At 43.1% G+C, this 12,983-nt stretch overlaps 1 protein-coding gene across 1 annotated transcript in view; it reads right to left on the reverse strand.

Annotated features, from left to right (window-relative positions):
- OBSCN (obscurin, cytoskeletal calmodulin and titin-interacting RhoGEF) overlaps positions 1-12,983 on the reverse strand; it is a gene marked incomplete at its 5' end in the record, with an annotated part of 199,183 nt that overhangs the window by 99,143 nt on the left and 87,057 nt on the right. Inside the window, 10 exon segments of the mRNA XM_084260922.1 lie at positions 1,192-1,458; positions 2,164-2,430; positions 3,443-3,709; positions 4,262-4,525; positions 4,874-5,140; positions 6,521-6,784; positions 8,496-8,759; positions 9,272-9,535; positions 9,837-10,100; positions 10,432-10,695. Coding sequence (XP_084117048.1) covers positions 1,192-1,458; positions 2,164-2,430; positions 3,443-3,709; positions 4,262-4,525; positions 4,874-5,140; positions 6,521-6,784; positions 8,496-8,759; positions 9,272-9,535; positions 9,837-10,100; positions 10,432-10,695 — 2,652 coding nt within the window.

Below are 12,983 nucleotides of genomic sequence, written 5' to 3' on the forward strand. Positions count from 1 at the left end.
TTCCAGGTCTGCACAACCTGGCACCTGGGTCTGATGCTGCAGAACAAGGTTTCATCAAATGGTTATATAATAGTTGTGTGTGTGTGTGTGTGTCTGTGTGTGTGTATCTATAAACAGACCTATATTCCCTATACCCATAAAAGGAGAGGCTCAGAAAGTTCCCCAAATACATTTGTTTTCCATAACATGCTCCTATCTCATAAAGCCAAGGGCATCCTCACTATCTACATTTGCTCTGGATATTGGAAACTCCAACATGCGTGAAGATTTTTGGCTGAGCAAAACCTGGTACCTTCTGACTAGAACCAGTGTAAATCCAGTCACTCTCATAAAAATACTCATGAGTTCCAACACTGTAAATGATGTAAAACCTTAAACATATTTCTGATTTCTCTGCTACCTTTCCAAGACCATCAACACTGAGTCCTTCCAGACGATGCACAAAGAAATGGACAACATTTATTCAAACAGGGCATGGAAGGGCTGAGACAACAGCTTGTCACTGATGGAATCAGGAGGGGAATATGCATCAAGTGTGTTTGTGTGTGTATGAGAAGTTGGAGAAGCAGGAATCTCAGTGCTTGTGGTTCCTCTGTCTAAGCCCTGTTGTGGCACACATAAAGCAAGCACAAGGCTCTCACTTGGCTCAATGGCTGCTTCGTGGGTCAGGTTTAGCCAAGAGGATTTGGTTTGAAATGTTGAGGTTTGGATCAAAGCCACAAGTTCCACACACAACAGTTTGAGATGACCACAAACATTTCACAGACAGTAATTAATCACAGACATCACTTCTGGTTTGCTTAACACAGTGTGAGAAGGAATTATGAAACTTGAAAACTGTACATTTTTAAAATGCTTTTGTAATATATATGATCAGTTATTGATTCATGAATCCAAAGTGCCTAAAATAAAGATCTATTGGAATTTCAAAATCCCTATGATGCTTTTATCTCACCAGAGGAAGAGATGAATACACTGTATGCTGTCCTTGACAGGCTTGAATAGCCATGCTACACATCCCATCCCATAAGATCCACCTTCCTGTATTCTGGTTTATGGCTGACCACTTGTTTGTCATTATTTTAACTCTGAGGGCAGGGGAGGGGTGTTATTCACCACCAAATGAAAGAATATCATTCACACAATTCCACAGGTCCCTTTTATCCTGTTTTGCTCTGCTGCAATGCTAACCATTCACTCTGAGGACTGCTGTGCTCTGCTGGTCTCCTGTATCACACGTGTAATCAGAGGCATCTTCTGGTTCTACGTGATGAATCACCAGTTCAGCTGTGCGACCACTTAATTTAATTTCATATTTGGCACATGGGAAGAGCTGCATGGTGCCTTTCCTCCACTCCACTGTCGCATTATCCTTGGTCAGCTCACACTGGAATTTCACTGCAGCTCCTTCTTCGGCTTCCTTGTCTTTGAGCTCCTTTTTGAAAAGAACTGGCAGGGCTAAAGGGGGGAAAAAAAGAAGCAACAGGAGCTTTTATTGAGGAGTCAAGTCCTGGTTACCATAGCTAGACTGCCAGTTTGGAGAGCAAGATACTGTGCTGTGCAAGTGCTATATTCTTAGGGAGGATCCATGTTTTCTATTTGTCTGGAGCTTCTAGGAGATCTTGCTACATGAGAAGCAGCCATCTGTATGTATAACATTTATTTCCCTTTTTCCTCAACTCTAACCCTTCCCAGGGTTTAATTCTTTGAGTGAATTTATCCTTCAGTTGCTCTAACAATGATCTCAAGAGTAAAGAAGTTCCAAACTCCATGGACAGCCTTGAGAGATCAGGAGGGTTGTTGCCAGTCCTCTTCCAGGACTTTGAAAAAAAGAAATAATCTTTTTTAAAGTGCTGAAACCATGTGTCATGTGAAATATCCAGACCTTATGTTAAAGCATTGCTCTTTCTCTAATTTCTCCCCAGCCTTAAATCCAGCATTTTTTTCTTAGAAATCAAAACTCAAGTGCAGCACCAGAAGAATAAAGAATCATTCCCTTCCATTCTCATTATTAAAAATAAAAGAAGAAGAAATTTCAGTGTATCAGATGAAAAGAAAAACATTTATAGGGGGAAAAAATAATTCACTTAATAATGCTCATACTCAAGCTGTTGCTTTGCCTGTTGGATGGAAGATATTTAGTAGTCAGCTCACACCACCTACCTTTCACATTTAAAGATGCCTTGGTTTCCTGATCCCCAGTATCACAGCTGTATTCCCCTGTATCTTCTAATTTGAGATTATGTATTAATAGCTCTACCAGGCATTCCCTCTGCCTCATTTCATACTTCTGGCTGGGCTGCAGCCCCACTCCTCCTTTCCTCCATTCCACCACAGCATTGGGTTTCGACAGCTCACAGGAGAATGTAGCTGTACTTCCTTCCTCTGATTCCTTATTCTGTAGGGGTTGCTTAAATGTAACAGGCAGTGCTGCAAAATTTGAGAGGGAAAAGACTTAGACTGAAAAGGACCCAACCCTACCATCATTCTTCAGAAGTGGAATGGCCTACTCTAAAGGCTCCATAATCCTTGGGTTGCAACTCTCTGTCTTGTTAGCATCTTTCTTGAACCAGCATGTGAACCAAGAGCTGAGGATGGATGGTGAAGTTGTTAGGAAAAATATGGTCTTAGAGAGGGGTCCATAGAATGTCTGGGTTTGGGGCCTGAAGGAGTCAGGAATTCCCTATGGAATTGTCTCTTTGCCAACTATGGATGCTTTAGTCAAAAATCACTGGGATATCCTCTCCCTTACATGGACCCACCTTCCTTAACAAAGGTCCAAAAGTTTGCAATATTAAGAGTATTTCCTCCCCCCAAGAAAACTTCTATCAACATATAAAAGATCAAGTTAGCATTCAAAACTAGAGAAGAGGCAGTACAGTAAAAGATGACAAAAAAGTGATGAATGGGGGAAGAAATTCAGATTTCAGGCAAAGTCTTGCACAGGATGGTGGAAGGGATGGAGAAGAACAGATGTGGATGCAGTTGTCTGCAGTCCAAGTCTGCACCTGAGGCTCAAAGCCTCATGTGATACTAGAGCACATTCAGGTGATACAGAAATCCTTTATCCCCCAGCTGTTGCATCTCTTATCATCCTAATCAGTCATCACCCCCAATCAGACATCCCTTACACCTACTGAAGCAACTAGGAACCCAAAGTAACCATCAACCTGCCTGGTCATTTTCTGTTATCCATTCCCTGCACTCAGAGGGCAGGATGGTTCACCATATTTTGACATCACAACATTTAATTGCTTTGATGCTGATTAATCACTCCAGATACTGCAAGAAGAACCTTTCTAACTTGACCATGCATTATGCTCAAGTGGAGTAAGTATACTGCCATGGACTAGCAACAAAACAAATAAATGGCTGTAGAGAACACCAAGAGGTCATCCTTTCCCTCCACCTCTATTGATCCAAGGGTCAGTGGTCTGCCTACCATGTACAGTTACCACAGCTGTTGTCTGCTGATGTCCAGAGTCGCAGGTGTACTCTCCTGAGTCATCCAGTTCCAAGTCATAAATGACCAACTCAGAGGTGAAGCCCTGCTGCTTCACCTCGTATTTCAAACCAGGGTACAGAGTGGTATCTCCTTTCCTCCACTCTACTGGAGCATTGGGTTTGGTAAGCTCACACCTCAGTGTTGCTGTACCACCTTCTTCAGCCTCGGTATTCTGCAGCTCTTGTTTAAAAAGTGCTGGTAGGGCTATAAAATAGAAATATTAACTTGAAACATAACAGCAGTTGGGGTTTGGGAAAGAAAGTAGAAAGAAAAGAAAAAGCTGATGTCTCTAAACCTCAGTGCTCTAGATTCAGAGTACAAGGTTATTTTCCCAGAGAAGTAACTTGGATATCTGCAGAACAAGAAAGGGATTTCAAGAAGTTAAATTTGCCATGGGCTATATAGAAGCTTAATCTAATCTACAATCTTAAAATGGCAGGATAGTTTTCCTACTAGAAAAGTATCCAACGTGTTTCCCTGATCACTGAAGAGACATTCTGAAGATCAGCAGGGTGTTGTAAGAGTTCAGATTCCCCCTGAAGGCAGAGATTACAGCTGTCCTGACAGTAACATATGGACAAAATGCATGTAGTTCTGTACTGTAATTCCCATTTTCTACCTGGTCTCTAGTGGGCTGCATAGACCATTCTGTTCTGCACAACTTACAGATCACAGTCAGCTCTTCACCCTAAGTGATGCTAGACCACAGGTTTTATTCTCACAAAATATTATAACCTTTCTTCCCCCTTATTTTACCATTGACTGTCAAAGTAGCAGTTGTCTGTCGATCTCCACACACACAGGTGTAATCTCCAGTGTCCTCCACATCCAGCTCATGGATAATCAACTTTGCAACAGCACCATCTTGACTGATTTTATGTTTTCTGCTTGCTTTAAGCACCTCCTGCCCTTTCTTCCATTCCACCACAGCAGGTTTAGTCAGCTCACAGCGAAGAGCAGCTGTCCCACCTTCTACAGCTTCCAGATCCTTCAGGTCTTTTCTGAATTCTGGAGGCAGTGCTGAAGAGTAAAAGAGTTACCACAGAGAGAGAGTGAATATTCCTTAAAAAGCATCTAGACAAGGTGCTGGGGGAGAGGATGAGCCCTGATCCAGGCCAGTGAAACATGATGGAATAATCTCTCTTGGCTTCCCTGGACTCTGCATCAGGGTAAGGACAGTGAGAAGGACCAGCACAGCTGAGGAGGACAAAACCCAACAGACAACTTTTTTTCCCAGTTCTAACAGAAGGAAGGACCAAAGGAACACAAAAGCCCAAGCAAACAGAAAAGGGATGGGAACAGACCATAGCAATAGAGACTTGGGAAGGTCTAAGGTTTGGAGGATCTTAGTCCCAAGGGTTTCTTTACCATGCACTACTAGGGCAGCTGTGGTGCTCTTGTCTCCACACACACAGGTATAATCTCCAGTATCATTCAAGTCTAACTCATGAACCACCAGCTCCACAGCACAGTCTTCCTGCCTCATGCTGTACTTGTTGCTCGGGGTGAGGATGTGATGGCCCTTCTTCCACTGAACACGGGCAGATGCCTTGCTGAGTTCACAGTGCAAAGTGACTGTTCCACCTTCTACTGCTTCCATCCTGGTCAGTTCTTCTTGGAAAAACCAAGGCACAGCTGAAGGATGCAGGTAAAAATTATTACAAACTGAGGATGTATCTAGGGATGGGAGAGAGTAGGAAGTGGCAGGGGAAAGATGTGAATGTTATGGAAGGGTGAGCATCAGAAGCAAAGAGAGGAAAGAGAAATGAAAACATCCTGGTGGGAATATATACCCATATCCTTTTGAGTTCATTGTGGCTTCCTGCTAGCAAAACTGCACAGTCCTCAAGAGATTTACACCTGCTTTCTACAAGCTGCCATGTAAGAATTAGGAATATCACCTCTGAGCTCCTTAGTTCACATATGTGTTGGTGTCTTCCACAAACTTCAGGCCTTTGTACTCTCTCTTCCCATTTACAGAGCAGACCTGCTGAGTTCTGAGTGTTGGCACAGCTCCTTACTCATCATCATTCCTTCTTCCTGAGGTACCCTTGAAATATGCATCCAGGGCTCACAGATTCTTCTCAACCCCAAAGAAAATCTCCAGATGCTGATTCCCAGCTTGTTTTCTTGTCTCAGAACATACTTTCCCCACTTAACATAATTCTAGAACTCACTGCAACTTGTGTCCTTGAAATAAACTTGGTGACCTTAACCTATGTCCCTCTATTAACTAGGTGGGATAACAGGATAATCCACCTGTTTAACAAGGTTGGATATCTCAGATCCCAAACTCAGTGTCCCACTCCAGAGCAGTGCAGCTAAATAAAAACACCCAGGCTGGAAACCAGGTTCAGCCTCCTTCACTTGGCACAATTCCCACATTTCCAGCAGTGTTAAGCTGCATCACCAGTTTTGCTTGCACAGCAACTGGTTCTTGCAACAAAACAAAACCAGGAGGATGTCAGAGAAAGAATTTATTCTTTCCTGCTTGGAAAATCAGGCTCTCAATGCAAATCTCTCTGTGCATCAGGACAGAGTTTATGGGCACAAAACCCAATATATACGTTAACTCAGGACAGAAGAAATTATAATTAACACAACCTTGTGCTGGATACTGCTTTTTAGACCCTGTGCTAAGTGAAAAATGGTGGGTATTGAGAATTCCAGGAAGGAATAGCAAGCAGTAAACAGATTGGTGTTTAGACAATAAATGCAGGAAAGGAAAGAGAAATGAATAGGGGTGTTATATACTAGGAAAGGAATGCTGGAAGGGAAAGGTGAAAGGATAAGCAGGTTTGTGTGTAAGGAAAGGAAAAGACAAAAGGATGGCAGAGAGAAAGTGCAGAATGGTATTTCCCAATACAGCCTGCAGGTCATCAAAGGCAGGGAACACTTTCAAACTAATGGAGCTTCAGTTAATAAGGTTGAACAAGCAGATATGGAGAACTGAACACCTTATGGTAGAAGACAGGTGTTTCCAGTTAGGAAATAGGAGATCAAGATAGTTTTTACCCTGTACTGTTAAGATGGCTGTGGTCTGGTGCTCTCCACACACACAGGTGTAGCCTCCTGCATCCTCCTCAGCTATTCCATGAATCACCAGCTCTGCCTTGGTCCCTTCCTGCCTCATTTTGTATTTCTCACTTGCTTTGAGAATCCTCTGGTCCTTCCACCACTCCACTGGAGCAGCCTTGGTGAGCTCACAGTGCAGGGTGACTTCTCCACCTTCTTCTGCTTCCTTGTTCTTTAGCTCTTCCTTGAAGAGCGGTGGCAGAGCTGAAGGATGCAACATGGACAAGTGGTCATCAGAAAACAGAATTAAATTCCTAATTTCTTTTTTTTTTTAATGAACTAGCCAAGGTCAGAAACTCAAAACATTCTTCTTCAGGTGTGATGTGGTTTTGCTTACCATAAGGGATCAGTTCCCTGGATGTCTGGTGTAAGAACAATACAGAAAGATCTAGATCTTGGGCCAACATCACCCACAAATAGCACTGCTGGACACAGTGCTGTTTTACCTACACAGTTATGATGTCTTGGAGGCTGGTATTGTCATCTTCTCTTTTGTTTTTACTAAAAGCTTATAGCCCTGCCTGCATGAAACCAGCCAGATTTCAAAATAAAACAACTTCTAGTTTTAAATTGAAGTTTGAAGGGTCATTAAATTTAACAAGAATTTCAGGTCCTCACTATTTCCCATTTTGGAAATCAAAACCCAAAGATAGGACAGCCTATAGGAAGCAGCCTTCAGGAAAGCTGACAATTAACATTGACCCATAACGTGCCTTGTGCTCAACTACTGTGAGCAGGCACAGAATACAAACAGCACTCCCAGAAGGCATCAGAAAAAGCCCAGGTCTCAGTCAGCATCATAAGTTTTGGGGAAAAAGTTGGAGGAGACAGAACTGGCTGTCCCAGTGAGGTCCTCAGAACCAAGGATTCTATTAAACCAGAAATTCATTGACAAGAGGAGAGCAGAGTATCAGGCAATGAGGTCATTAATGTAACGCAAGGATTTATGCATGGATTGGTTTATTGGGAACTAGCAGGATAAAGAAGAGTTAACTTCTGATAACCTGTGTTCTGGTTGGGATTTTTTTAAATTCCTGTCCTGATCCCCATATAAAGTGACTCCTGCATCCTTCAAACCTCAGTTACAGGTTAAGAAGCTCTGAAAAGGTAACTTTTATCTCACTCTGCATGCCAGATTCACTTAAAGAATCTGGTACCCCCAGGGGCAGCTGTAGCCAGGTCACCCAGCACAGCAACATCTCCTTCTTCTGCTGCCCCAACCCTCACTCCTCCTTTGAGCAATGTTTGGAGAGCAGAGAGCCTGGCAGACCATACATGAGTGTTTTGGAGAAAGCTATGGTTGGCTGAAGTGAACCATGGGGATGACGTTGTGGAGGGGGAAGAGCTGGAAAATATAAATGTCCAAGAAGAGGGAGCCTGGGGCAGAAAGAAACATCTTGTTTTCACCTTTATCAGGGGAACAGATTAAAAATGACCCCAAAATTTCACCTGAACTATTCTTTCTCACTTTTCTTACAGAAAAGTGGGAGAAAAACTGTTCATTGGGGACTCCAGTGATAGAACAAGTGTAATGGCTTCAAGCTGAAAGAGAGCAGGGTTAGATTGGACATTAGGAAGAAATTCTTTACTCTGAGGGTGGGGAGGCCCAGGGTGCCCAGAGAGGCTGCAGAAGTCCCATCCCTGGAAGTGTTTAAGGCCAGGTTGGATGGGGCTGTGGGCAACCTGGTCCAGTGAAGGGTCTCCCTGCCCATGGCAAGGGGTGGGAACTAGATGATCTTTGAGGTCCCTTCCAGCCCAAAGCATTCTATGGTTCTATGAAGAAGTGAGCTATACACAGAACGAAGAGAAAGGCATAAAAACAAAGACAAGTTACTGACTCAGGGTAGAAACAGCTGAATTTCAGAGTGATGTCTATCTATAGAGCTAATTATCAATTTTAATAAGGCCTTTTTACCATGAACTGTCAAGGTTGCTGTTGTCTTCTGGTCACCACACACACATGTGTAATCTCCAGCATCTTTCACTTCTAGATCACGAATGAACAGCTCTACAGTCGTGCCAGGCTGTCTCATTTGATATTTGTCACTTGCTTTGAGCACTCTGGACCCTATTTTCCACTGCACTGGAGCTGCTTTGGTTAATTCACACCGCAGAGAGACTGACGCTCCTTCCTGGACTTCTTCATTCTTCAGTTCTTCTTTGAAGAGCACTGGCAGGGCTGGGAATGGAAAGTCAATACACAGTGTATTTAAACTAAGATCTCTGAATTTATGAGCAGCATCACGAATTCTCAGCTGAAGTTCAAATCTGGCCAAGTCAGGGTCTTTCACTATGGAGGTTGAGATTACTGCTATGACAATCTGGAAAACTAAATCCAGCAGTGACCATAAGAGAAGTAGTACTGAGCTGACAGGTCAAAGTACACCAGGCTGGATGGATCTGAGATGCAATCTAAAGAATTTATCACAGGGACACTCTCCATGTGGGCAGAACATCTCAGCTGGTCTATCAGGAGCATTTCCTAGGCTCTATTCCCCCAGATTTACAAATAGCAGCTTGTCTGCGTGGAGAAACAGCCATGTCCTCAGGTCCCTTTTCAGGAGTATCAGACCAAAATTAAAATGTCAGAACAAGAAGTTCTCCTTTTAGATTAATTCCTAGGAGAAAGCTGAGAGGTGAACACTTCATACTTCTCAAACAAACAAGCAGCCATCTGCAAGGTGCATTTACCATTCACTGTCAGAGCAGCCATGGTGTGCTGGTCTCCACACACACAGGTGTAATCTCCTGCATCCTGCAGCTCTAGATCACGAATTTCCAGCTCTGCAAGGGCATTATCCTGCCTCATGATGTGTTTTTCACTTGCCCTGAGGATTTTGTGTCCTTTCTTCCATGAGACAGCTGCAGGCTTGGTCAGCTCACAGCGCAGGGTGGCTGTTTGGCTTTCCATGGCTTGCAGGTCCTTCAGTTCTTCTTTGAAAAGCACAGGCAGGGCTGAAGGTCACAAAATGGACAGAGGACATTAAATAATGACATGTGGCACACAGGTGAGGGGTGGTGGTGGTACAGAATGAGAGAATACTTTAGGGTGGAAAGGGTTTCCTTTCCCCATGGCTCTGGGATATTGGACAAACTGATAGACAGGAACAGAAGACAGTCTGGATGCAACCAGGTTTTAAACACAGCTTACAAATTTCAAGATACAAATTCAGCCCCAGATAAGGACAATAAATAGGAATGAGCTGGCAGAGAAACACACAACAATACAAATATAGTTATGTGGGGTTTTTTTTACCATGCACTATCAAGGCAGCTGTTGTCTCCTGTTCTCCACACACACAAGTGTATTCTCCAGCATCCTTCAATTCTACATCATGGATAAGCAGCTTCATGACCGTGCCCTCCTGTCTCATTTTGTATTTGTCGCTGACTTTGAGCACACTGGTTCCCTTTCTCCACTCTACTTGAGCCACCTTGGTCAGCTCACAACACAGAGTGGCTGCTTGACCTTCTGTGACCTCCTCGTCCTTCAGGCTTTCCTTGATGTGTGCAGGCAGCGCTGAGGATGCAATGGACAGAGGGTTAAAATGGAGCAGCAAACACAGCCAAGGGCAAGGGTGGAGGAAGGAGAGCTGAGGGTAACAGTGGGGACTTCTATTTTGGGCCAGATCTCACATCTATTTTAGGGATCAAGCCCTAAAACCACCCTGTGAACAGAATTTGGGTGAAGGTGGGGTTTTTTTACATGACAAAACACAAATTAATTCTTGTGACTATGACATGTGAAGCCAGACTCAGGGGAGCTATGCAGAGATAACAACAAACAGAGAAGAAATTCATCCAAACCACAGGCTGGATAACGAGGACATCTAGATGAAGTCGGTCATTACCGTGTACTGCCAAGGAAGCTGTGGACTGCTTATCCCCACACACACAGGTATAATCACCAGCATCGTTCTCATCTAGATTATGGATCAATAATTCTGCAGTCACATCCTTCTGCCTCATTTTGTACTTCTCACTAGGTTTGAGTACTGTGTGTCCTTTTTTCCACTCCACTGAAGCAGTCTTGGTCAGCTCACAGCGCAGAGTGACTGCTTCACCCTCCATGGCTTCCTCATTTCTTAACTCTTCTTTGAAGAGAGCAGGAAGGGCTGAGAAACAGAGGAGCAAACATTTCCGTGACAAGCAGGTCTTGGCCACCAAAACAGGAGCTTGATGCTTACCAATACCTAACCATGCCTAGTTATGGACATGAGGATCCTCTCAGAGAAGGAAGATACTAATCTGTATCATAGACATAGAAGGGTCTTACATGGTGGGGAAATTTCCTGGTTGGTTTAGAGATGTGTGGAGAATAAACAGCAGGAATAGGAAAACTTCATGGATAGTCAAAACTGTAAGTTTCTCAGTATAACTCAGCCCAGGAAATTAATACAGCAGGTTACACCATGATCAAGGAAAAAAAAAGTCTAAATAAAACCCACAAAAGACACCTTATGTGTTAAGGATCCCTACAGACCTGGCCTGAGGGTTAGAATGAGTCTGGAGAGCAGAAGCAGAGACACCTCTTAAAAGTGCTTGGGTAAAAAAGCAAAAGATGGATGATGTCTCCATTGTGGAAATCTGCTAGAAGACCTTCACACCAGGAAGTTCAGGTGCATCCTAACACCCCATCGCTTTTGGGAAAATTAATCCAACATTAGACTGGATGGTAATGTGGAAATATGTACCATAGGAGCAGTAGGATGGAACAACGTCTTTGGACAATGCCCAAGTCTTTGGAATAGGGAGGGGGACCACTTTTGGATATAGACTAGATATGGAGGAGGAGGAGGAGAGGAGGATCTCCAATCCCTGACTCTGACCAATGACAAATAAATATCTGAGGATATGGATGCAGAGTATAATCAGGCAGACACTGATCATGCAGCAGGAAAGCTCTTGGATTTTAGGAAAAGTAACGATGAAGAAGAGCAAAAGGAAATTCTGAGGACCCCAAGAAAGCAAGCTTCAATAGTTAGTGAACTGTTGCTTGTGATAAAGCAGAAGCAAACTTAAAGGACAAGGCAGTTTAGGAGAGTGGGAATCTTCTTGAAGAAAGAATATGAAGGGCATAATTACACAAGACTACCTCTCTCCAAGGGCCATGAGGAATAGCCTGCCTAAATCATGTATTCTTCAGTGTCCTGAAACTTAAGAGACCTATACAACATCAGAAGTTTAGATGAGTGCAAATGAAATACTACAGAGTGTAGCCACAAAACCAGAAAGGACAGTTTCCCAGCATGTTTCAAGAAGGTCAAGGTCAGTTCCCCATTCCTGGACTCTGCCACCTCATGGACAAAGAAACCAACCTGAAAGAGGGACTGAAAGGTAATCTGCAAGATGATGCTGATATCAACTATCTCCAGGCACAACTGAGTGCTGTATGCAGTTGTATCCTGTGACTGCATGGTGAGATTACTACTCCAAGAGTTTTCCATGTCCTCTGCTCAATTCAACTTGTGGCTTTTGGGTGTATCAGAATATTAGTATGCAAATCCCAGGAAAACTGGGCATCCTGAACTAGAAAGAAGCAGAAATAATACAATGACATTCTGTAGGTAGGTTAGAAGAAAACCAACAAGGGAGCAGTTGGTCTACTAACTTTTAGGAACATATGTTGATGGTAGGCAAGACAGGGAATGTTCAGACCTGTTTAACTCCTTTTTCTTCTTGAATATTAAAAGTTAAGGATAGCTAGGAAAGTAACAGGAATTCTGGCTAGCATAAGAACCCACAACAGATTAAAGAACATTTAAATAAACTGAATATACTCAAAGCACCTGAGCATGGTGAAGTTTGTCCTGGAATATTTAAAGTAGAGGCTTAACCAACATTAAACACTAATTACCCTGGAGAAATCAAATAGTATGGATGATGTTCCACAAGTATAGAGAAAATGGCAACTCAGGGGTGGAAAATGTCTCATAGATTTAAATGCACATATTTGGTTCTCACCATGTGAACCAAGAGTCTAAACTCCCAGGAGAGTGAAGAAAGATCCAAAGTCAACAGAGCTGCCAGTAGAGCTGCCTGTTGACCAAACATAAATGCCTGCTATATGGTGAACTGGATGTCTCCCTGGTTTCCATTGAACCTGCTGATTTGGTCTCCATTGACAACAACAGGAATTTAGGAACACTCAACAGTGTTGATCTACAAGCTGAATCCCACCCACAGGGCTTACGTCTTGGAAGAGGGAGGCAAAGAGATGATCCAAGAAGCTATGGTCATTTCAACTTAACTTAAATTCTTTGAAAAACATTGTAGCAATATACTTGGGACTGGCCAAGAGTCCCACACTACCAATTGAAAAACAAGGTCAACTGATTTACAGTCACAATGAAAGAACGAGCTGAGCAGAGTTCATCAATATCTTGAGTCTGGTATTATTCAG

This window comes from Gallinula chloropus (genome assembly GCF_964237585.1).
Source record: "Gallinula chloropus genome assembly, chromosome: 2".
NCBI classification, from domain to species: Eukaryota; Metazoa; Chordata; class Aves; order Gruiformes; family Rallidae; genus Gallinula; species Gallinula chloropus.